This window comes from Mobula birostris, chromosome 6 (genome assembly GCF_030028105.1).
Source record: "Mobula birostris isolate sMobBir1 chromosome 6, sMobBir1.hap1, whole genome shotgun sequence".
Classification (NCBI taxonomy): Eukaryota; Metazoa; Chordata; class Chondrichthyes; order Myliobatiformes; family Myliobatidae; genus Mobula; species Mobula birostris.
In genome coordinates this window covers 36,630,623-36,657,420 of record NC_092375.1, presented here as the reverse complement: position 1 = coordinate 36,657,420, position 26,798 = coordinate 36,630,623, and the positions used below count along the sequence as shown (strand labels likewise).

The 26,798-nt window shown below is 39.2% G+C and overlaps 1 protein-coding gene across 4 annotated transcripts in view; it reads left to right on the top strand.

Annotated features, from left to right (window-relative positions):
• cblb (Cbl proto-oncogene B, E3 ubiquitin protein ligase) overlaps positions 1–26,798 on the top strand; it is a 169,465-nt gene that overhangs the window by 127,368 nt on the left and 15,299 nt on the right. For all 4 annotated transcript variants that reach the window (XM_072260229.1, XM_072260227.1, XM_072260228.1 and 1 more), the window contains exons 9-12: positions 681–866; positions 5,818–6,183; positions 17,104–17,204; positions 21,089–21,244. In XM_072260229.1, coding sequence (XP_072116330.1) covers positions 681–866; positions 5,818–6,183; positions 17,104–17,204; positions 21,089–21,244 — 809 coding nt within the window. The remainder of the gene's footprint in view (positions 1–680; positions 867–5,817; positions 6,184–17,103; positions 17,205–21,088; positions 21,245–26,798) is intronic.

Genomic DNA, 26,798 nt, shown 5'->3' with positions numbered 1-26,798 from the left:
AACACATGATAGTAGATATAAACTGCAGTAGCTTGTCTTTCCAGTCTGTTCTTCTGGATGTACTCATCTAGGAAGTCATGTGGACACAGTCCATGAACTTATTACTCTTACTGCCACTGCAAGTTTGGTATTCCCAGTTTATAGAAAGATGGAAGTCCACTATTTGCTTTAATTAACAATACAAATCCTATGAGTAATTCAATAAACCATTCTTACCAGTGTTGTCTGCCATATTCCAACCAAATTGATTCTATAATCTTTTGTTTTCAAAGCTGCAAAATTTTCTCTGCTGTGTCTTTATTGTAGTAAGAGTATAATTCTAAATATCTGAGGGTCTTGGTGAGACTGCACCCAAAGTACTTTACACAGTTTTGCTCTACTTGGCAAAACCTGTCAGCATAACCAAGGACCTCAAAGTACACTGATGAATAATTCTTATTTTGGTTTTCCAGTCAACACATAGATGTTACCTCATGTATTGTTCAGAAAATGCATCTAAGTTATGAAGAGAATTCAACAGCAGTTGTCTAGTTTTGGCCCAAAACAGCAGATATTTTTCTAAAAATCCTGTAACTGAATTTCTTTTGATGTACATTCTTTTAAATATTCCTATGAAATTTGATACCACCAGAGTACTGATGGAGTATTAATTGTCTCCTGATTCTACTTGGTCTTCACAGTGTACAGAAAGACAGGTATCTCCTGTGTCCTCACCAAACTCATCGCCTGTTGCACAACGCCGAAAAGCTGCTCCAGATCCACTTCAAATTCAACATCTCAATCTTCCTCCAGTGCCACCTCGGTTAGATCTCATTCAGAAAGGAGTGGTTCGGTCACCTTGTGCTAGTCCCACTGGTTCACCAAAGGTAATTTATCAAAGCTCAACATTTTTAGAAATCAGCTGTATTAGACAGAGCTGACTGATTTGGTTTACAGTGCTACTGTCCCAGACATCTTTGAATTTAAAATAAGTTTTGAAAGTTAGAAAATGAGTTTGAGTACTATGTTTGGTTGCATTGTTTCATTCCCAGTTACAAGGAATCATTTGTGCCATTTTGTCTTCGTTCCCTCTGATCTATAAGGCAGGTTTGTTAAAGCTGCTATACCTACTACAAATATATTAAATGTGCTAATTTATTTTAATAAATGCATTGTTTTCTACATCAAGCCTCTCTTGATTAGTTTATTTTGAGCACGTGGCACAGGTACAGAAGCCTCACAAGCTTCTCCTGATTAGTTTATTTTGAGTAAGTGAGGGACTTTGAGGCATTGGGGTTGAGTCTGTAGGGATGAAGAAAAAAAGAGATGAATTTTCCAGCCAAATACTGCAATGTCAATAGTTATTGGCTCTGTTTTATAGGGAAGTGGACTTGATCAAAAAGACCCAGTGACAAAAGAATGGCAGTATATTCTTAATTGCAGGGGAAAGTGTCTGTGATGCTGTCCCCAGAGGTAGTTCCCCTTGTCATACCCACGGGAGAGGCCGTGTTTTGGGGAGGTATTGTTCGAGTAGCATCAGCAAGGAACTGCAAATGGTAGTGGAGAGTGTGTGGTGGATTGATCGGCAATCAGTCAGGCTGTACTTTCCTGGACAGTGTTGAGATTTTTTGAACTTTGTTGCAACTGCATTCAATTGGGCAAGTGAAAAATATTTTATCATTCTTCTAACATTCCTTGTGGATGGTGGGCAAGCTTTGAGGAGTTGGGCTGAGTCATCTGCTGTGGGATAATTGGCCTTAGACTTGTAATTGTTGCCATGGTAATTCTGTGACCCTTCAAGTTAAGTTTTTGATAGGCAGTGGTGACTCTTCCCTTGAAGATGAGCAGCATCATTGTACAGTTAGTAGAGCTGCTGCCTTACACCTCCAGTGGCCTGGGTTCAGCCCTTACAACACTGTTGTGCTTGCATATTCTTCCCTTGACTGTATAGGATTCCTCCAGGTCCTTTGAAATCATTCCACACCGCAAAAATGCAGGTTAATTAGCAGTCATAAGCTGCCCTTACTTGTAGGCAAATGGTAGGATTGATGAGAGTATTGGAAGGATAGCTTATGGGAAAATTAGTGGGGGAGTGTGATTGCTCTGTGAACCAGCATAGACTCAATGGGCCAAATAGCGTAACAAAATATTAATGGAATTACCATTAAATGATAGTGCTTTAGGAGAAGTTCAAGATATTCATTGCCTGACACTTGACTTTCAAGAATATTATATCAAGTCGTCACTTTTTATTGTCATTTCGACCGTAACTGCTGGTACAGTACACAGTAAAAACGAGACAACGTTTTTCAGGACCATGGTGCTACATGAACAATACAAAAACTACACTAAGCTACGTAAAACAACCCAAAACTACACTAGACTACAGACCTACCCAGGACAGCATAAAGTGCACAAAACAGTGCAGGCATTACAATAAATAATAAACAAGACAATAGGCACAGTAGAGGGTATAGTAGGTTGGTGTCAGTCCAGGCTCTGGGTATTGAGGAATCTGATGGCTTAGGGGAAGAAACTGTTACATAGTCTGATCGTGAGAACCCGAATACTTCGGTGCTTTTTGCCAGATGGCAGGAGGGAGAAGAATTTGTATGAGGGGTGCGTGGGGTCCTTCATAATGCTGTTTGCTTTACGGATGCAGCGTGTGGTGTAAATTTCTGTAATGGCAGGAAGCGAGCCCCCAGTGATCTTCCCAGCTGACCTCACTATCCGCTGCAGGGTCCTGCGATCCAAGATGGTGCAACTTCCGAACCAGGCCGTGATGCGGCTGCTCAGGATGCTCTCAATACAACCTCTGTAGAATGTGGTGGGGGGGGGTGGGAGATGGACTTTCTCAGCCTTCATAGAAAGTAGAGTTGCTGCTGGGCTTTCTTTGCTAAGGAACTGGTGTTGAGGGGCCAGGTGAGCACCAAGAAATTTGGTGCTCTTAACCATCTCTTCAGAGGAGTCATCGATGTTCAGCGGAGAGTGGTCATTCCGTGTCCTCCTGAAGTCAACAACCATCTCTTTTGTTTTGTTCACATTCAGAGACAGGATATTGGCTCTGCACCAGTCCATTAGCCACTGCACCTCCTCTCTGTATGCTGATTTATCGTTCTTGCTGATGAGACCCACCACGGTTGTGTCATTGGCGAACTTGATGATGTGGTTCGAGCTGTGTGTTGCAGCACAGTCGTGGGTCAGCAGAGTGAACAGCAGTGGACTGAGCACACAGCCCTGGGAGCCTCCCATGCTCAGTGTGATGGTGTTGGAGATGCTGCTTCCAATCCGGACTGACTGAGGTCTCCCAGTCAGGAAGTCTAGAATCCAGCTGCAGAGGGAGGTGTTCAGGCCCAGTATGCTCAGCTTTCCAATCAGTTTCTGAGGAATGATTGTGTTGAATGCTGAACTGAAGTCTATGAACAGCATTCAATAGACAATAGGTGCAGGAGTAGGCCATTCGGCCCTTGGAGCCAGCACCGCCATTCACTGTGATCATGGCTGATCATCCACTATCAGTATCCAGTTCCTGCCTTATCCCCATAACCTTTGATTCCACTATCTTTAAGAGCTCTATCCATCTCTTTTTTTGAAAGCATCCAGAGACTTAGCCTCCACAGCCTTCTGGGGCAGAGCATTCCATATATCAACCACTCTCTGGGTGAAAAAGTTTTTCCTCAACTCCGTTTTAAATGGCCTACCCCTAATTCTTAAACTGTGGCCTCTGGTTCTGGACTCAGCCATCAGTGGGAACATGCCTCCTGTCTGCAGCGTGTCCAATCCTTTAGTAATCTTATATGTTTCAATAAGATCCCCTCTCAGCCTTCTAAATTCCAAATTCCAAATTCCATTTGAATGTACGTGTCTTTTTTGTCCAGGTGGGTTGGGTCTACCTGTCAGGTCTTGTTGCTGTGTTGTTGTGATCTTATTGCATATAGGCATGGTCACCTTAATTTTCTGAGGAGTCATGAATGAAACTGAACACAGAAGACAGAAATCAGCAAACATCCCCTTAGGATGGAAGGCAGGTCATTGAAGAAGAGCTAAAGGAGGTTCAGCCAAGGTTACTTTCCTGAAGGTCTCTTGCAACACATTCCTCAAACTGAGTTAGTTAACCTAGAGCTGCCAACCCCTATTCCTTTTATGATATACATCTGGGATGTATATCATAAAAGGATAACCAATTGATAACCAATTGATGCCAGTTCTTTTGGAGCTTCTTGATGCCACGCCCAGTCAATTACTATCTTGATGTTAAGGGCAGTTACCCTCATCTCTAGAATTCAACTCTTTGGTTTACACTTGGGTGAAACAGAACACAAATTGAGCAACAATAAGCAGCATAAGTCCCCAGAACTGGTCAGATTTGTTACAGATTTTGATGGGAGGGAAGAATTTGCTGGGGTTCTAACTGAGATGTTACAGTATTTGCTGGATGTACATCAGGTGACTAAAGGACAGCAGAGTGATCCTCTTTTGCAAAGGCAACAAGGGAAAGCCCTATAAATCTATGAGCCTAACATCAGTAGTAGGGAATAGACTGAAAAAGAACTGAGTGAAAACATTAATGATCATTTTGAAAGGCAGAGACTATTCCGACACAGACAGGATTTGTCGAGCAGAATCATCTTACCAGTTGGACTGAATTGTTCAAAGATGTATTGTTCAAACAAAATATATTGTTAAAGGCAGGGTAGTAGGTGTGATTTATTTGAACTTTACTAAAGCCTTTGGTGAGGTCTCGTTGTGGAACCTGATTCAAAAGATCAGTGCCCAGGGGATCCAGGGCAAGTTGGCAAACTGCATCCAAAATTGGCTTGGCAATCAGAAACAGAAGGCTACACTCAAACTTAATAAAATCTTGCTCAGACCTCAGCTGGAATACAATGTGCAGTCTGATCATCAAAGTCTAGAAAGGATATAATGGTGCTGAAGAGGGTGCAGAGGAATTCACTAAGATGTTGCCCAGATGGAGAAGCTCAGTTATGACATGAGGCTAGTGAAGTTAGGTCTTTTCTCCCTGGAGCAGAGGAGGATAAGAGGGAATGGGAATATAAGGTATATAAAATTGAGAGATAGGAATGAGGTATATAAAATTGAGAGATTATAAGTAGATTGCAGGAAACTTTTTCCAGTATCAGAGACAGGTAAAACTAGAGGGTTCAAGTTTAGAGTATAGGGGAAGAGATTTTAGAGGGAATGTGAGGGGTCCTCCTTTCAGCTGAGAAAGTGGTTGAAGGTGTGTCATTGAACAGTATTTAAAAGTGTTTAGGTGAGCGTCTGAAATACTTGGGCATAGAGATAAGTGGTCTAAATACTGGGTCATAGGACTAACATTGATTTAATTAACTGTTGTGGTGGGATTTGGAAAGAAGTTTCTAGATAGTTAGTTCATCTCTGAAGTTAAGGTGCTTGGGAGAAGACCTAGTGCAATGACCTACTTATTGCTTATGACAACACTTCAATGTCCTCTCCTGCTTTCCCTTCTAGAATCCACAACGGCTGACAATATGTTAATTAATTTTGCCTTCTTGGCTAACTGATAAAAAGAATTGTAAAGCTAGGGTTTGGCCTGGCCTGCTAAGTTCCTCCAATATTTTTTGTGTGTTTTTTTTTTGAGTGCTAGATTTTATGTGTGATGTTCTGAATGACCAAAATTATTTGTAAATGGAAATTATTCTGTAAAAGTGTACCTTTTACATAAAGATTAATTTTGTCTGTCCCCGTAATCACCCTAGAAAAGAAAGAATATGTTGGTCATCAATTGCTGTTGAATTAGTTTTGAATTTTTACTTAATGTAAAGTTATAATTTCATAATGTTCTTATTTTTTAATTAGTCTTCTCCATGCATGGTTCGAAAACAAGACAAGCCTCTCCCAGCACCACCACCACCCCTCAGAGAACCCCCTCTTCCACCTGAGAGACCACCGCCCATCCCACCAGAAAGCAGAGGTGCACGCTCACTACATCCTTCTGGTGTCGCTTCTGTCAGGGACCAGCACGCAATACATGAAGCAAGATGCCCCAGGGATGCACATAGTTCTACCACGTCAGCAGACTGCAGGTCTGGATGTGATCGATCTCCTAAATCTGGCCACACACCACCTGTTAATTTAAATACCAGATCAAGCTGGCAATTTACAGATCCAAGTTTTCCATGCAAACCCAGCAGGCGCCAAGATACAACATATGATAGTACAAAGGTAAGATATAAAATAGTTGCTTTTAATCAAGAGATAGCTTTGCTTTTTTTTAGTTGATTTATGGGAAGCTGAAACTTAGATATAATATTGATGCCAATTCTACTTCTGCACAAACTGCAGTCAGATAATTATTGCAATAGAGAATGTGATGAATTTAATTTAAATCAGTGAAAAATTGATTATTTTTAAATGATGAGCTCACGAGCTATGAAGAAGCATACAATTGTTTTCCAATTATAGCTGTCACATAAAGGGTTTGTTAGGGAAGCTAGGGAGAACTGATCCCTCTTTTAGGGAGTCTCGAGCAAAGAGACAAAGGTAACATTTGACTGAGGAGGATGGATGTAAGGAAGCAATTCTTTATTTGAAAATTCAATTCTGTCCCCATGAAAGCTAGTGCAGTTACGGTGGGAGGAAAAAAATTGAAGTTAATCAATATTAGACATTCAAGTCTATTAAAATTACATAACCAAGATGCAGAATAACAGTGTTTTAAGTAGAAAAGGCAAAGGACTGGAGAAGAAGGAATCTGATAGGAGAAGGTCATGGGAGAAAAGGAAGGAGGAGGGACACTAGGGAAAAATGATAGGCAGATGAGGAGAAGAGGTAATAATGAAAAGGCATATGAAGAGAGTATTATTACTGACTATTGTGCAACTAGCAGTGAGCTAATCAGGTTTTGCATCATGAAATGATGTTAGATCAAGTGCTAGCTGCTTGCGCAGTTATGATTACAAGTGAAGCTAGCAATAAAATTATTTTTAATGTATCCATGAGCAATCATTACATTAGTTTTTTGTGTAGGAAATTTCATAACTTTGTGCGTCTTGCCTCTAAATATGCACTGAGCAATTAATTATATCACCCACAAGAGATTTTTTGTTCCTTATTTTCTAGCACAAAAGTAGAAGTAAGGCATCCTTTAACCAAATGATGATACTTAAAATAATTGATTGAATGCTTTATAGCATCTTAAAAATCAACCAGTAAACTCTCAAATTCACTTAATGCCGCTTTTCCTTACCACCTTGTGCTCCAGGATGGTATAAGCTAAGGATCAAACGTCATGGTTTTGTGTTGCTGTAATTCTTTTACTTATTCCGTATTTCATTAGGGGGTGGGCTGATGGTTAGAGGGTATGAAAAGGAGGAATCAAATTTTTAACAAAGAGTGGCCTGAACTGCACTTTGGAGAAGAAACACTTGTGATAAATGGGTTATCCTGATCAAATTCCAAAATCCTAATTTTTTTGTTAATAGTTGATGCATCCTTGATGATGCTTTTTGTCAATTGTAGGACTGACTGCCTGCTCAGCATTACTGCTTATTTGGTTGTGCTCAAAATCAAAGTTTACTTTATTGACATTTTACAGCAATGCGCAGGTGCAATAAAAAATTTACCTGCAGCAGACCATAGGCACTTAGCATCATATAGGTAGTATTCTCAAGAAAAAACATAAATTATACACTATTTTTACAAGAAAGGACTCAAACTAATCCCTCTAACATGAAGTCTAACAGGAGGCGGATCAAGTGGCCTGCAGCTAACATGACTTCACTGTGGAAGCAGTTTGATGAAGATGTTAACCAGATTCTGGAGGCAATGGCGAAGGGAGGGGTTGATAGGAAGCTGCAAGCCATGACAACAATTATTGTCATCGAGGGAGAGAGAAAGAGGAGAGCCATCCGCAGTACCACCGATGCGGCAGAGAGGACCTCAAGATGGCTGTGGCTCAAAAGAGGGGAGCCATGGAGTCATAAGTAGCTAGCCATCTGGACACAAGCTGGGGTCTGATCAGCCCCGGCTAGGTCACCTGGAGGAGGTTGTATGATGTTGAAAGACCCAAAACACCCGATGATTCCAGGAACATCACTGAAGATGTGTCCAGAAGCATCAATAGATGTATGTACACAGATTTGAACAAAACAAACAAAGTCCACTTTAGAATAAAGTGATAAAAAGTATTGCTAAACTATAGTGATTAGGGTTTTGCCAGTTCAAGAACAGAATGGATAAAGGGAAGTAGCTGCTCTTGAACCTCCTAACTAAGAGATTAGATAGATAGTACAGCTCTTTTAACCTACTCAATGACAAATCTAACCTTTTCCTTCCACATGACCCTCCATTTTTCCTTTATGCACATGCCCATCTAAGTCTTTTTGTTAAGTGTCTCTAATATTGTTTGCCTCAACCACCACCCTGACAGGGCATTTAAGATTAAATTTTTTCAAAATTTTTGAAAAGCTTGTTTTTGGTGGCTATAGTAGTCGTTTCAAATACCACTTTTAAGGCTGAATGTTGCCAGATTTAGTCAGAATGCATTGTGCTTGGTCCTGTTGCCTGTACAGGACGCATTACTAGTGTGACAGGCTATTGATCACCATTTGGCATAATACATATTTAATTGTTGAAATAAATTATTAAACCCAAAATTCAGTCTGATACTTGAGGGGATGTACAACCGACTCATCTTGATTTTTATGTTTACTTTGCATTGTATTTTAGTGAATTGTCTTGCCAATCTATTCTATTTAGATTAGATTAGATTCAACTTTATCGTCACTGTGCCGAGTACAGATACAAAGCCAGTGAAATGCAATTAGTTTCTAACCAGAAGTGCAAAAGAACAGCGTTATTTACAAAATAACTGTGAATAAAAAGTAGGTGCTACAGCACACAAGTATTAAAGTATGAGACAGTCCAATATGGGTGCAATACTGCTTAGCGCTGTGATGTGAGGTTCAGCAGGGTCACAGCCTCAGGGAAGAAGCTCTTCCTGAGCCTGCTGGTGCAGGAGCGGAGGCTCCTGTAGTGCCTACGGGATGGGAGGAGAGTAAAAAGTCCATGGTTAGGGTGAGATGCATCCTTGATGATGCTTTTCGCCCTGCCCAGGCAGCGTTTGTGATAGATGTTCTCAATGGTGGACAATTGGGTGCCGGGTATCCACTGGGCAGTTTTCATCACCCACTGGAGTGCTTTACGGTCCGATACGGGACAATTGCCATACCATACTGAGGTGCAGTTGGTGAGTATGCTCTCAATGGTACAGCAGTAAAGGTCCTGGGACAGAGGTGAGCTTTCTTGATGCTCCGCAGGAAATAAAAGCTCTTTCATGATCATTTCCTATTCTTAGTGTCTTTCTTTTAAAGTTTTAGTTGCATTTCTGATGCCTATACACAGCAAAGTGAGATACTAACGTATTTTCAAACAAGAAAAATCTACAGATGATGGAAATCCAAGTATCAGTCCTGCAGCCGGACTTGGTCCGAAACATTGACTGTTTACTCTTTTCCATAGATGCTGCCTAGCCTGCTGAGTTCGTCCTGGATTTTGTTTGTGTTGCCAACATATTTTGGGTGATTTTATTTTGGAATCTTTGTCAAGAATATTCTTGCATAGCTTCTGCTGTAAACATGAGTGATACTAGAATAGGAAGCAAAAATATATGGATGGTTCCTTTTCTTTATCAAATCCTTCTGGAGATCAGAATATTTGAATATCAGATTTCAACAAAACTGTGCTTCCTGGTTTAGGAGACTAATCAGTCCTCTCTCCACAGACTTAGGAACAGCAGCCAATACTTTGGATTGTTCTTTGTGATAGAAAACACCTAAAAAAATCCCAATAGTATCATATACTAAAAGGCTATAGGGTGGAATTAACATTCTCTCAACCACAGGAACAAATGTATAATGTAAAATAATGAGGCTGAAGGCCGACAAGTCCCCTATAGGACAAGTGGCCTGCATCCTACATTCTGAAAGCAAGTAGCTTCTAAGATACAGATGCATTGGTTATGATCTGTGAAAATTCTCCAGATTATGGAGAAGGCTAAACTTTCAAAAACTCTAAATGTAATTCACTATTCAAGAACGTAAGTGGGAGTAAGACAATGGTACAAAATGGGGAAATTATAGGTCAATCCAACATATGTCATTCAGAAAATAATAGAAATTGTTATTATGGACTTAATATCAGGATATATGGAAAATCATATGATCATATTAAGACGAATCAAAATGGTTTAAATAGAAATCTTTAAATTAAAATTGACATATTTGTTTGGGTTCTTTGGGATTGGAACAAATAGGCTACTAAAGGGGAAGCAGTAGACGTAGTTTATTTGCATTTCCAGAAGGATTTGATAACAAGCCACATAAATATTATGGCACAAGGGTGAGGTTGGAGGTAAGGGAGTGGCTAACTAATGGGGAAAAACATGTGGATAAATTCTCAGATTGGCATTCAGTAACTTGTGAAATCATAAAGATTGACTATTACAGTTTATGTATGGATGTTTTGGAAAAAGTATGAGAATGTTCTTTAGTGAGTTGAGTGGATCAGTACATTACGAGGAGGGCACGAACGAATTATCTTCAAAGTGATTGATAGATCAAGAGAGTCAGCAAAAGATATGGTAAGAGTGTAAGTGGGGGAAATGTCAGGTTATCCACTTTGGAAGAAAGAATGAAGAAACCAATTATTAATTAAGTCAAATCAGAACACAAAAGACTGTGGTACAAATGGATCTGGAGTCCAAGTACATGAAACACAAAGATGAAAGTAGTTAGGAAGGCTAATGGAATCTTGAGCTTTATTGTAAGGTATGCAGAACATAAAAGTAGGAAGGTGTGGTGCAGTTTTACAGAGTGCTGGTGAAGCCACAGGTGCCGTGCTGTGAGGTTTTGGCCTCCTTATTCAGGGAATAATGTACATTAAAATTCCAGTTATCCAGCAGGCACTGGATTGGCAGATGTTCCATATTATTGGATGTTGTTCCTATTTCTACCTCAACACATTTTAATTCAATTACTTGGTGGCTATTACACAGTATTACAAATATTCCAGTAGATTTAAGTTTCAAGGCTGTGCAATAGACAGGCTCCAATGAGTTTGAAGGGAATGTGGGAAATGTCATCTTGTGAGCCAGATGCTAAATTATTGGGAACTCTCATATAATTAATTAGCAGGTGCTAAGTTTTACGGTACTTGAATTGGAAGCAATGTAAAGAAAGTTCACTATGTTAAAATTCAATAGATGAAGGGGTTGCTGTATGAAAAATGTTGGGTAGATTGGGACTTTACCCAATGGAGTTTCAAAGAGAAGTATTCTTACTGAGACAGGAAAATTCCTAAAGGGAATTGATAGGTTGGGGTTATGTATAATTTCAGAAGACATGGTTCCCTATTTAAGAGGTGTGAAGCAATATTTTCTTAGTGTTAGGAATTTTTATAATTATATACCCAGAGTAGTGAGCAGGCACACTGATTGAATGACGTACATTCAATATAAAATCAGTTTGTTAAAAAAATTACTTTTGCTTGATCTATGACTTTAATGAAGAATGACCAAAGTGAATTTTATTATTGATCTGTCTGTCCAATGAAACAATTTCATGGAGCTAATAGTTAACAAAAGTAAACTCAAGCCATGTGAAATTATTTCCTCATATTTTCACACCCCTCTTTGGCCAATAAATGAAATGCATCTCTGAAGTTAATACTGGTTCAACATTGCCATCAAATGGGTAATTGGTAAATTTGTTTATTATTGTCAGATATACCAAAGAACAGAGAAAAACTTGTCTTGCATACCATTCATATGGATTATTTCATTATAAAAATGCATTAAGGTAGTACAAGATAAAATAATAGCAGAGTTCAGAATGACCTGTATAGTGCAGAGAGTACAATGCAGGTAGACTGTAAAGTGCAGGGTTACAATGAGGTAAATTGTGAGGTCTATCTTAGTGTATTAGGGAACCATTCACATAACAGCGGGATAGAAACTGAATCTGGTGGTTTTATGTTCAGGCTTTTGTATTTTCTGCCTGATAGGAGAAATGTTGATTACAGTTTCAGAGTTGTAACTAAAACATCATATGTTGTAAGGTAAATGGTTTGTCTTGAATGTAACGGATCCTTGAGCTCTAAGCTATCTACTTAAGTTCCGTATTTAAAACCTGTGGGGGAAACCCCTGTGTGCAATTGTGTCATAAGCAAATTCTTTTTAGATTTGTTGCAGAGTGCTGGGGAATTTCCCCACCTTCTGTGCCCAGCTAAGTTCAATCTTATTTTTGTTATCTGCCAATCACGTAAATTGGTATGCTTCAAAGGATGGAATAATAAAGCATTATTATCCTTCAACCCACAGTGGTCATGATATGTTTTTAACCTTCACTGCTACTGGTGAGATGGAATCATTGCACTCAGATCATTTGTCCTTACTCTGATTTATTTTCCAAGCTCAGGATTCAAATGTTTTAGTTGTACTTTTGGGTGTGAGTAGTAAGAGGGAAAGGGATGTTAGACAGGAATGGAAGTATATCAGTTTGATATATGGAATAGACTTTATTTTTGTCCTATCGGGCCCTCTGCCTCACTTCATTTTCCCTTGCATTGATGACTATAATGTGCTGCTTCCCAGAATTGTACAGAACTCAAATCTTGGTCACTTTTCCACCCTCCTTTCACTTCTTTGTAGTCCATACTTGACTCTTCCTTGATGTTATTTTCTCAATCTCATAGGTTATCGACCAATGTCCAGTTAAAGCCCAGTAACTTGGTAACATGGAAAGAACTAAGCACTAATACATCTTGATTGACAAAGTGTTAATTTAGTTAAATGGGTGACTTGGAAAAGACCATTTCTGAGGAGGTCTTCAAATAGGACATTGTGAGGTAACTTGATTAAGCCTAGAGATAGAGAAAGACATAATGCAATTAGCTCATTAAGCACCAGTCTGCTGGAGTACTTGCAGGTCTGCAGTTGTTTGCACCTAAGGCTGGAGGTGACCAACATTTTCACTCAAAAGGATGGTGCGAGTATGGAATGAACTACCAGCTGAAGTTGATGTGGGTTCAATTGAAACATTTAAGAAAAATTTGGAGAGGTACATGGATGGGAGGGAGAGAGTTGGACGGATATGGAGTGGGTACAGGTAAGTGGGCTAGGAAGAAGATCATCTTCGTGTGGACTAGATGGGCTGAATGGCCTGTTCTATGCTGTAATGCTCTGTGGATACTGGTAGATCTTTTGAATGTGAATACATAATATTAAAGTAGGAAACTGGACATTCCATGCTTTAAACTGATCTGCTGGTAGCCTTTTATGACTTAACACATTGATCTGTTGTGGAAGATGGTTGAAGAAGGCAGTCCTACTGCCTCTAGAGCTGAAGTATTCTCTATTTCATGTCTGCTGACCAACCGAGTCAATATCACATATTGGTTGCATGTTCACTTTCTGTGATATTTCTTTTTAATGATCCAATAAATTGAGTTATTCTGCAACCAGTAATCTGAATTGAGACGGAGTGAAAATCTTGTAATCCATCCTTGTTGGAATTACCTTATCTGGATTATGTGGTATTGTTGGTTCACGGGAGCTGATAGACTTAGTCAATCATTGAAATAAGGTGGAAAGAGAGTGAGTATTTAGGAAACAAACTTAGTTGCCTTGAATCTTCAGATGGTAAGATACTGCTGGTGTAAACAACGTTACTAGTCACTCCCAGAAAAGGCAGATATGAGTTTCTCTGAAAAGCTCCAGAGAGGAAACTGTATTCCAAGGGAAAGGGATCCAAAATAAGAAGAGTTCCTAGGAGAGCTATTCCTCCTGAGATGAAAAATGGATATGTGTGTATGAAAATTGAAACTAGAGACAATGACATTGTAGAAATCATTGTTAGAACGGAGGCTTGTACTGCAGCAGATTTAAGCACACACTTGAGAAGGTCTCTGAAGGCATTCAGCAGCTAAAACTTGATTTGGAGAAAAGTTGCAAAAAATACTAAAAAGTGAAGTGAAAGATAAAAGAACTACAGCGGAATGGGCAAACGCACCAGAGTGCAGGGTAATTTATATGACATTAGGGGCAACAAGCTTACTAGAGAGTGCGACTTCCGCCATCTCCAATGGGATCCCACCATCAAGCACATCTTTCCCTGCCCCGCACCTCCCAGCTTTCTGCTTTCTGCAGGATATCACTCCCTACTCATCTTGCCTATTTGTCCCTCCCCACTGATCTCCCTCCTGGCATTTATCCTTGCAAGCAGAACAAATGCTACACCTGGCCCTATACCTCCTCCCTCACTATCATTCAGAGCTCCAAACAGTCCTTCCAGGTGAGGCAACACTTCACCTGTGAATCTGTTGGGGTTAAATACTGTGTCCAGTGCTCCCAGTGTGGCCTCCTGTATATCGGGGAGTCCCGGCATAGATAGGGAGACCACTTCACCGAGCACCTACACTCTGTCTGCCAGCAAAAGCGGGATCTCCCAGTGGCCATCCATTTTAATTCCACATTCCATTCCCATTCCCATTCTCATTCCCATTCCGATTTGTCTATGCATGGCCTCATTTACTGTCACGATGAGGCCACAGTCAGCTTGGAGAAACAACACCTTATATTCTTTCTGGGTAGCCTCCAACCTGATGGCATGAACATCAATTTCTTGTACTTCCGATAATGGCACCCCCCTTTCCTTCATAATTCCCAATCCTCTTTTCCCTTTCTCACCTTGTCTCCTTGCCTGCCCATCGCCTCCCTCTGGTGCTCCTCACCCCTTTTCTTTCTTCCATGACCTTCTGTCCCCTCCTATCAGACTCCCCCTTCTCCAGCCCTGTATCTCTTTCACTAATCAACTTCCCAGCTCTTTACTTCACACCTCCACCATCCCCCCCACCCATTTCACCTATCACCTTGTATTTCTCACTCCCCTCCCCCACCATTTAACTCTACTCCTCATCTTTTTTTCTCCAGTCCTGCTGAAGGGTCTCAGCCCAAAACATTGACTGTAGTCTTTTCCATAGATGCAGCCTGGCCTGCTGAGTTCCTCCGACATTTTGTGTGTGTTGCTAGAGAGTGCATATACATCTGAAGAATCAAGAACAGAGATCTAAGCAAGTCGTTGAGCTTACAAACAAATGTCTGAGCAATTTGGAAGTTGAAAGATGTCTTGAGAGAAATGATCCTGTACCAAGCATTGCCCACCTCCAAAGCATACCATGCTCGTGCCCGGAAAAAGTCCAAAAGCCATGTCCATAATTGGAACAATAGACAATAGGTCTTTCTTTGGCAGCATAAATGAGCAACCCTCCCACTCCTCTATTGGGTGAGGGGTGCTGTGGTAAAACACTGCATCTGGTCATTCAGACTGACACAATGGAGTCTGTCAGAAACCTAGATAAAGGAGATCAACTTTCAGCAGCTGACCAAAGCAACTAGCAAATTTGTGATCAATACAAAAACCCTTCACTTGCTTTGCAGTTCAGGCTCTAAAAGAGAAATGTTTCAATAAAATGTCAGGGACAGCAAAGTTAATGGATACAAACCTGGAGGATAGGATTTAGAATTATATTACAGTCTAATAAAGCTCTGGAAGATAATGTCAAAGAGTATTGTGAGAATTTGGGCACCACACCTAAGAATCAATTCATTGGCCTTACAGTGACAAAACTATGGTTGTGTGCCATGAATATTCTAGGAATGATTTGATCAAAGTTCTTAAGATAGTGAAGGGAATTGATGGTACAGCTAGGGGGGGAAAACAACTTTTTCCAGTAGATGAAGGGTTCAGCCTGAAGGCTGTAACCTAAGAATAAGATTCTGATCTATTAGCTCTGAAGTTTGGTTTTGCTTCTACAAACAAAATGTGGGAGAAGATTGGAATGCTTTCTTCTGCAAATGGCAATTGTCTACCTGCACTACACTACTCAGGAACTGCAAAACTATATGCTGTATTCTTTTGTCCTGATGAAGGGTCTCAGTCTGAAATGTCAACTATTTAGTCACTTCCATAGATGCTGCCTGTCCTGCTGTTTCTCCAGGATTTTTCTTTTCCTTTTTAATACTTCATTGTTCTTGTGTATCAAATAATCTTTTGGATGGCATGCAAACAAATGTGTTACACTGTATTTTTACTAAATTTTGGTACGTGATAATAAATCATTTCCAATTCATGCAAGTTGATCCTGTTAATTTTTCTTTTACATTTTGGATCGCGAATCTGTGACCAATTCTAAAGGCAGGCATTTAAAATTGTAAATGAATTAACAATGTTCTCATTGAATGGCTGAACAAGCTTGCAGGGCTTCTGTATCACTGCTCCTCAATATTCATTCTTGGTGAATTCGACATCTTAATTTATAGTTACCTTAATGGTAGATGGTGTAGATTTTTAAAGATAATTGTTATTTGTCATGATTATCCTCAACTGCGTACTCAGCTCCTTACTCAACTCTCTGTGCACTCACATTTTGCTCTATCTCCACCTATAAACTTGCAGGTGATAACACTGTGGTGAGCCATATCTCAAATAATAATAAGTTGGAGGACAGAAAAGAGATAAAGAGCCTGGTGACATGGTATCATAACATAATGTTCAATGTCAGCAAAACAAAAGAGATGGTCATTGACTTCAGGAAGGGGTGTGGTGCCCATGCTCCTCTTTATATCAATGGTGCTGAGATTGAGACCTTCAAGCTCCTAGGAGTGGAAATCATCAACAGCCTGACCTGGTCCAACCATGTTGGCGCAATGGCCAAGAAGGCTCACCAGCTCCTCTACTTCCTCAGGATGCTCAAGAAATGTGGCATGTCCCCTTTGATGCACAATAAAAAGCATGTATCACAGCTTAGTATGGCAAATGCTTTCACTTTATAAGACTATTGAATGGACGCCTATACCAAAACTGGACCTCACAATCTACCTCATTATGACTTTGCACCCTGCTGTTTACCTACACTACACTTTACAGCAATTTATTCTGCACTCTGTTGTTTTACCTTGTACCACCTCAGTGCATTGTTGTAATGAATTGATCTGTATGAATGGTATGCAAGACAAGTTTTTTCACTGTACCTTGGTACGTGGAACAATAATAAATTAATTTACCAATTTATTGCTTTACTTTATAGACACTCACCAATGGACTTTTGCGTACTGATGAGTATGATGTTCCACCTCTACGACAGTCTCCACCACCACCAACGCTTGCAGCATTTTCCAACAGCACAAAGTAAGTTATCCTTTATTTTGATTAAAAATAACAATGTAGCTTCATCAGGCACACTGATGCTAAGAGTTATGGTGCTTTTCTGTACTGAAAACATTTCCATAATTCATGATTATTGTGAATAAAAAGCATGAAAAAATTGGAGTGTGGTATTTTATCATCATCCTCTTAAGCCGTCCCATGGGATCAAGGTCCACTCCAGTTGTGTGAATTCTGAAGTAGCCTATGATGCCTGTGTTGGAATTACATCTGCGTAAAAGGTGCTTGTTGAAGAGTCAGAAAACTTGTGAGGTGATATGTACTCTTTCCACCATGCTCCTCATGTATGGACTTAAGGTTCACAATGCCACTTTGAATAATTTTTGAATAGGCCTTGTCCTCCCTCCCTTGTAATTTTTAGCTGTGCAGAGCTCAGAATGGAACATCTATTTTAGAAGTCCAGTATTGGGTATAACAATGATGTGTGCCCAACAGAGCTGAATGAGTATAATTAAGACCTTAATGCTGTGCTTTCTCCCCCTATACTATGAGTACAGTAACACAGTTCAGCAGGCTAGCTCATGGAGATCTGGGTAGCTGATCCCAGAGAAGTTAGTTGAAATAACACCACCAGCTGATTTGAATTGATGTCAGAGTTAATCTGGATTTTTAAAAGAAGAAAAGTGCTACTAGGTTGATATAAAAACACTTCATGAATCCTATGGTCTGGCTTGTAGTCAAAATGAGGCCCACCACAGTGGTTTATTTATAAATACCTTGTCAGTAATCCAGAAAAGCATTTGTAGCATTTTTCACAGTAAACAAAAGAAAAAATGTATTGTGTCCATTTCTTCCCAAATATTTCATGATGTGTTACTGATTTTCACTTACTGAAAATAATGGCCAGTTTAATGTATTTCTTTGCTGAATTAATTTCATTCATAGAAATTTTCAGCTTCCCGTACATTTTGATACAACACCATCTGCCTTTAAGTTTAGAATTGCAATTTTGAGCAGTTGGAGAGTGACCGCTCACTGTGCTAACACCATTGTGCAACTTCATCTGTGTCTAGAAGGATAAAAATCAGTCAGGACTTCAGGATTACTTGGTGACATCTTCTTGGAAAACTATTTCAGTGAAGGCAAAATTAAGTTCAAAGGCCATCACAGTTGAGCATCTTGTACATTAAAAAGCTGGTTAGTTTTTGTGAATTTCTGAAAGGCAAATATTGTGTGAGGAAGCATGATATTGCAGGAAATTTTTGTTTGGGGGGGGAAGGTGGGAGAGTTCTCCTTTACATGAAAGTGTGTGGGGATAATCAATAAATCGTAAATTGGAATGTATATATACAAACTTACATTCAGCGTCTAACTATGCAGATGTAATGTTTTCATGGGGAAATTGAGTTAAGAATTAATTTTCTAAAGCTATATTTTGCTGCAAAAATCAGTGGACATTCCTACAGAATAAATAATATTGTCAGACCACCATATTTGCATACCTGTATCTGATAGATTCTGTACATGCAATTGTTAAATTCTGCAGATGCAATTGTTAAATTCTGCACATGCAATTGTTAAATTCTGCACATGCCATTGTTAAATTCTGCACATGCAATTGTTAAATTCTGCATATGCCATTGTTAAGTATCCATTAGAAGAAAAGCTGCACACCGCTGCTTGTTAAATCTTATGATGGGAATACATATATTGAATCAGAACCATTGTTTGATTTTACAGAAAAAATACTGAATTAACAATTTATTTTAAACTTACTGTACTGTGACTTAGATATGATTGATTGACTCTTGGTTGTATGCTGCTCATCACTGAGAGTAGTTTGACAGGGCATTAATTCGTGGATAGAATTTTGCTTTTTTTATGAAAAAAGAGATACTTTACATACCTGAACAAATTCCCATATTGCTTGCCAGTAGCTCTACTATAACATCTTATGGCGATAAAGCCATTATCAAAGACCAGGGCTTTGTTTCTCAATAAACAAGAAAAATTGCTCCCCCGGCAGAAAAGAAGATAAAGTGAATCACAGAAGAGAAAAACTAATTTTGTTTTCACAATGAAACATATGCAGGAAATAACTGTTCTCAATCTATAGGATCTAAGAGGAATATCATGTATAAATCCATTTAATAATCCAGTCAATTTTTCTTTTGTTTTCCTTCTGAAATCCAGTTTGACATATTCATGTTGAAGAAGACAGGCAGATAGACAACTAGCTTCAGGGCTCTGTTAGTGCTAATATTAATAAACTCTATGGATGTTGAAGACAGCTGGATGTGGTTTTTCCTCCCTCTCATCCCCTATCTCCATGGTCAAAATTTCAAGGAATACACAACGTGGAGAAATTGTATTCTACGGATTCCTGGCAGCTCTGTCACAGTTCTGGATATGTTTTGTTTCCATCGCCATAAGGCATTGAGTTAATTTTTAACAAAAAACTGAGCTATTATAACATAGAGGTGGCTTTTTTGAGTAAGCTTCACAGTAAGGTTTTATGTGAATAACCATAGAGTCATAGAACAGTACAGAAACAGACCCTTCACCTCATCTAGTCCACATCAAACTATCAATCTGACTAGTCCCATTGGCTTGCACCTGGACCATTGCCCTCCAAACTCCTCCCATCCATGTACCGAACTAAATAAGTGTTGAAATTGAACCTGCATCCACCACTACTGCTGGCAGTTTGTTCCATGCTCTTTCCAAACTCTGAGTGAAGAAGTTCCCCCTCATGTCCCCCTTAAGCATTTCACTTTTCACCTTTATCCCATGACCTCTAGTCTCACCCAATCTCAGTGGAAAAAGGCCTGCTTGCATCTACCTTATCTAAACCTCCTCATTATTCTGTTTATCAAATCTCTCCTCATTCTTCAATACTGGCGAGAATAAAGTCCTAACCTATTCAACCTTTCTTGATAGCTCAGGTCCTCAGGTACTGGCACCGTCCTTGTAAATTTTCTTTGCAATCTTCAAAGCTTATTGACATCTTTCCTGTAGGTAGGTGACCAAAATTGGACACAATACTCCAAATTAGGCCTCACCAACATCTTATACAACTTCGACATAACATCCCAACTTTTTATAAAGGCCATTGTGCCAAAGCTTTCTTTATGACCCTATGTACCTATAGCACCACTTTCGAGGAATTATGGATCTGTATTCTCAGATACCTCTGTCCTACTGCACTGTTCGGTGTCCTGCCTCTCAGTACGTAGTCCTACCTTGCTTTGTCCTCCCAAATTGAAATACCTTACACTTGACTGCATTAAATTCCATCTGCCTTTTTTCAGTCCATTTTCCCAGCTGGTCCAGGTCACTGTGCAAACCATGATAGTCTTCCTTGCTGTCCACTACAGCCCAAATCTTGGTGTCATCCATTTATTTACTGATCCAGCATACCACATTATCACCCAGATTGTTGGTATAGATGGAAAAAAAACACAGACCCAACACTGATCCCAGTGGCACTCCACTAGTCACAGGCCTCTAGTCAGAGAGGCAGTCTTCTACTACCACTCTCTGGCTTCTCCTGCAAAACCAATGTCTAATCAAACTTATTATTTCATCTTGAATTCCAAGCGACTAAGTCTTCTTGACCATATTGCTCTATTCATTATTTTACTGTGGATTATGAGATAAAGCATATGAATATCATGTGCCTCATTACATTTTTTTTATCAACAACGTCTGGTAGGTTTTCTTTTAAAATTATAAATTTGGAATGTTTTCATTTTAGTTGTTATTTCACCTCAATTTTATTGCCTGCTTTTCTGAGGTAATGTCAATTGTGGCTTTAGGTACATAAAATCAGAAAAATAAGTACGTTTTAAAGCTTAATAATGTCTCTGCAGTGAAGTGTTTTATTTATGTAAGTCTTCCTTTTGTAGACAACCCCATCTATTCACAAATTTACAGACAAACTCCGAAAAATCAAGAGTGTTTAATGAGGACAATGAAGATGAATACAAGATCCCTTCATCATATCCTCTGTCCATATCTACGCATTCCACTCACTTACAAACTGTGAAACCACGGATTTCAAGGTCTGGTTATTTTGAGGCTATTACTTTACGTTATGAATGACATATAATTCTGTAGTACAAAAAATAATTATTTGTATCTTTAACACTTTAAGGAAAACTTTGGGTTAGATTTTAAAAAATATCAAATGAGCTATCAGATTGGGGTGCTGGATTATCTTGATATTGTTGGCCTGCCTATCACAAAGGTTAAATGAGGTCCATGAAGCTTTTAACAATATTGATATAATTTAGTTAGAAAACTCACAAAAATGAGTAAAACAAATAAAAGTTCAATCAACACAAAGGCTGCTCTAACCATGAGGCTAGTAACTGTTTAGTAATGCCAAGAAGAACCCCAGTTCCTAACGTGATAAGGCATGGATGTAGGAGCATGTATATTATCAAATGTGGATGGTGATCTTTTCTTGGGAACTATTGGTTTTGATGTCCTATGCATAGACAAATGTCTCTTCATGTAATGACTAGTGTATTATTGACAGGTGTTAGGCTATTACAAATAACAATTGGACTACAATCTGTACTTGCATGAGGAATGTAAAGCTTTAACAGCCCATTTCTATATCCAGTTTTTCCCTTTCCTTGCACTAAAGACAATGAAACTTTGTTGAGATGCATTTCTAATGTTAGCCATTGTTTGCCCAAGAGACTGTTCTTAATATAGCACCTTTGATAGCAACCATCATCAGGGCAAGCATTACAGTCAAGGGTGACTTGTTTCTTTTCCAGAACTTTACAATGGCTTCCTCCTGCCTAGCTCTTGCATGTTACTTGACATAATGGAAACAATATCATATGATAATGAACATGATGAATCCAGACTAGAACCATTTTTTTCTACGTTTAACAATTTTTGTTGGATTTTCTGCTTGTAATTTTAAAGCTATTAGTTCCATTCAAACTTAGGAATATGGGAAAGGATGAAGTTATTTGTATCCATAGTCATTGAGATTATGGCTGATCCTAAGGTCATGATTTCATCTTTTCCTTAACACCACAGTTTAAGGGAAATTCTATCAGTCTCTGATGTAAAAATAACAATTGAGCCCACATAATTTTCCATTTCAAGGAGTGCCACAAAGTCTGTTTTGGTGTTCGTTGCTTCTACTTTTTGTCAATTGAAAAATACATAATTCTGTCCATTTTGGTCCAAAGGGACTAACCCCAACACCCTTATTTGCCTGTATTAAATGAAATATGGCCCTTATTTGCTAATTAAATCAATCTACTCCTAATATATTTGTAATTTTTACTTCCACCTACACTGTTTACAATGCTACTTAGCCTTGTTTGTCGCTTTATCCTGTCATCCTGTTCATTTCTGAGGTGAATAACTGTGGTCTATTTGAGATCTTGCAGGACATCAATCATCCATAATGCTAATTTGAATACTTGCCTGTTATTCCTCTTCTGTCTCCTGCTACTCCGCCAGTTTTCTAAGCAAGCGAACAGTTTGATGAATTTCAGCTGTAGCTATGATACAAGTTGAACGCCCATGTTGTTGAAGTTCTCTGTCTAACCTCAGCTCTTTTATATAATGAAACAAGTGTTTCAGTTTCTGCTTTAAATGGAAATTGAATGCATTTAAGAATAATTAAGTGAAGGTGAGTAAGTTACAGAATAAAAAAAGTTTTATAGCTTTAAATCTGACATAATTGAATGGCAGATCTTTGTTTTAGTAACCTCTCCAATTAACTTTAATGTGCAAATTATTAAGTGGTTAACTTTAATAACCTTGCAATGTTTTTATCAATGTTTATTATCAACCTCTCACCCTTTTCTCAAGCTGCCTAAATGGCAACATTTCAATTTAAATTTTCGTTTTGACTGTTTAATTCTAAATATTGCAGTGATCAATATTTCAAAAACATCTGAAGATTACTTACATTAGACTTGGGAATTCTGGCTCATCTGTTAGTGAACTTGTAGAACAGGAAGACTTCAGCTTTTTATCCCCTTCAGTTCTAAGTTTGAACTATTTCAATCAGTATCCAGACAAGATGCTACAGTTAATTATGTTTTAAAAATAGAAAATAATTTTGGAATCCTAATATACATGTCCATGTTGGAAGGAAGGCAAACAAATGGTGAGTGAAAGAAGAGTTGGATTTGTCTGATATCCAGCCAGTATGAAATAGCTTCTCAGTACTTGCCATCTAGGTTCACACATAATCATGGCAAAGTTATTGAAGTGCAGTAGAATTCTGTTCATTTAGTGATGGTAAATTTTTTTATATAAAGAAAGAGTAAAGAAAGGGGTGGGGGGAATTACCTAAAAAAAAGTTCTCGTATTTCAGAGATGGCAATGTGATTATTATCTCTGAAACTGGAGAGCAGAATAGATGAGAATTAAAGAAAACAAAAGCCTTGAAACTCATTCCTGCTGTGAGATACACTCCAGAGTGGCACTGTGTGTCAGTCCTGTGGGGAAATGCAGCAAATTTGTATTGAGTGTTAGGTTCAAGGTAATCTGTGCAATTGAACCAGCCTCAACAGGTTTAATGTGCAAAGAGGTTTTACTGCCACAGTGAAATAAGTTTTAAAAACTGGGCAGTTGTGGAATGAATAGGTAGATATGAAGGTGATTCGGAAGGTTAGCAGGGAGCATGCTATTGAATGGTTTGCTGCGTTGATTGGTGTGGTACTATACATCAGAGTGTGAATGTACATTTATGAATTAAGTGTACTGCCTGGTTAGACCTTGATACTTTGTTGTACTAATCACTGCTTAGTTTGGGAATGGTTAGTTTCAATAAAAAATGGTGGTACTTGCACCAGCACCAGAGAAACCCACAAAACCTACATTGCTAATAAGTTTATATGTGCATCTTAAAGAGTGCTTAGAGACATAGTTCAGGTATAGTGATAAGAGACAATCAAGTCAGGAAATAGACATGTGAAACTCTGAAAAGCTTAAAATTTTTCTTTTCAGCGGCTTGCAAAACAGCCATTGAGAAAGTGGTATGAATTGCCTTGTTGAACTCTTATAGTGGAAGTAGTAAAGCTACTTCTACAGTGCTGTTGTTAATTAGATTTGGAGGGAAACCCGCCATTGGTGTTCCCATGTGCCTGCTTCCCTATTCTTAATGATAAGTATCATGGGTTTGAAGGGAAATGTCGGACTATCTCGGTCAAGTACATCGTCTTATCTTTGACACACACTGCACCCACTGTGCTGTGGTGGTGAAGAGAATGAATGTTTAGGGTGGTGTATGTTGATTTGTTCTGTATAGTGTAAAGTTTCGTTATGGGTGTCAAGCAAGGAGAGAATATTCTATTGTGGCCCTCTCTTGTAGACAGTGGAAAGGCTTAGGGTGCCAGGAGGTGAGTCGCTTGTCACAAGTCCTAGATCACTAGATTCTGATCTGCTGTTGTGACCATGGCATTTATTGGCTTGTTCAGGTTAGCTTATGGTCAACTGACCATGTTGTTAACTGGGAGCTTGGTGAATATAATGACATTGATTTATTATCATAAAATAATGAATAGTTGGGTAGACTCTCTTATTGGAGGTAGACATTGCCCAGTTCCTTAGCAGTATAAATGTTACAAATTGCATATAGACTCTGTTGTTCTCCCTATATATGTGGATGTGCAGTACTGCTCTTTAAAGAATTGAAGTCCTTAAAAGGATGCAGAATACCAAAGCATGATAATACATAAAGAAGGAGGCAATGTTGCTGCTGGCAGTAGAGCTGGAGGTATAAACAAAATGGACAAATCTATTAATACAACAAACTATCAGCAAGGTTAGAATCAGAGTCAGGTTTATTATCATTGACATGTGATGCTAAATTTGTTGTTTTGCAGCAGTAATCCAAAGACAAAATTACTAAAAATTAGAAAATAAATAAAAAGTGCAATAAAAAGGAATAAAGAGGGAGTATTCATGGGGTCTGGACTATTCAAAAATCTGTTGACAGAGGGGAAAAAGCTGTCCTAAATCATTGATGTGGGTTTTCAAGCTCCTGTGCCTCCTCCCTTACAGTAGTAATGAGAAGAGGACATGTCTCAGATGGTAAGGGCCTTAATAATGGATGCTGCCTTCTTGAGGCACTGCCTTTTGAAGATGTCCTCGATAGTAAAGAGCGTTATCCCCAGGAAGGTGCTGGCTGAGATAACAGCCATCTGCAGCTTCTTATAATCCTGTGTATTAGAGCCTCCATATTAGGCTGTAATACAACCAGTCTGAAAGCTTCCAACTGTACATCTATAGAAAATTGCAGGAATCTTTGATGACATACTGAATCTCCTCAACTAATAATTAGAATCATGCCACCTTCATGATTACATCAATGGTGTTGGGTCCAAGGCAGATCCCCTAAGATGTTCACACCCAGAAACTTAAAGCTACTCACCCTTTCCACTGTTCAACTTGAACTGGTCTATGGTCTCATGACATCCCATTCCTGAAGTCTACAACCAGTTCTTTGATCTGGCTGCCATTGAGTGCAGGATTGTTGTTGCCACATTACACATGCAGCTGATCTATCTCTCTCCTGAATTCTTCCTTGTTGCCATCTGAGATTTTACCAACAACAGTGGTGTCATCTGCATATTTATAAATGACACTTGAGTTGTGCTTTGCCACACAATCCTGGATGTAGAGAAATTAGAATAGAGGGCTAAGCTTGCATCCTTGAGGTGCGCCTGTGTTAATTGTCACCGAGATGTTGTCACCAGTCCATACTGACTGTGGTCTCCCAATAACGAGGTTGAGAACCAGTTGTGATCTGCCTCAGAGGCCCAGGTTTAGCAGCTTGGTGACTAATATTGAGGGGATGATGGTATTGAATGCAAGCTGTAATCAGTAAACAGCAAACTGTCGTATCTTTTGCTGTTGTCTAAGTGGCCCAAAGCAGAGTGACTACTTGTCGTAGAGCCTTCCTGTCTGCTGCAGTGCAGTTTCTGTACCATGCAGTAATGTCGCATGGTAGGATGCTCTCTACTGCTCATCTGTAGAAGGCCATGAGTACAGCTTTCTTCAGCCTCCTCTGAAAGAAGAGGTGTTGGTGACCTTTCCTGATTGTGTAAGATGCAAGTATTAAAGGTGGATAGGCTATAGTTTACCTGTCTAGGTGTTTACCACAGCAACAGAATGTCCATTCAAGATCACTTGCTGTTCTTGTCATAAGAAATAAGATCCAGGAGCTAGTCATTTGACCTCTCTTGCCTCCTGCACCACTCAATGACATCATGACTCTCATTTAGGTTGAAGGAAGTCTAGAGACAGCAGCAAATCAAGTAATGGAACAGCTTGTGAATTTGAAATGTTTCCATCACATTGCATTGTGTACCTACTTGGTAGAAATCCTCAGAGCCTTAGAGCGAGTTTACAAAAGTCAATGAACTTTACGAACCAGCCTGTCTCCAGCATATGGCAGCAGCCAGGGAAAAATCCGTGGCAGCACAAGAAGAACATGCAAACTCCTAAAAGATAGCACCAGGCATCACCATCTATCTTGGGTTGCTTGGTCTCTATGAGACGACTGTAGTACGTGCAGGATCACGGTGCTACCTCTACCTGAAGGTATAACATAATGTGTATATTGGTTTG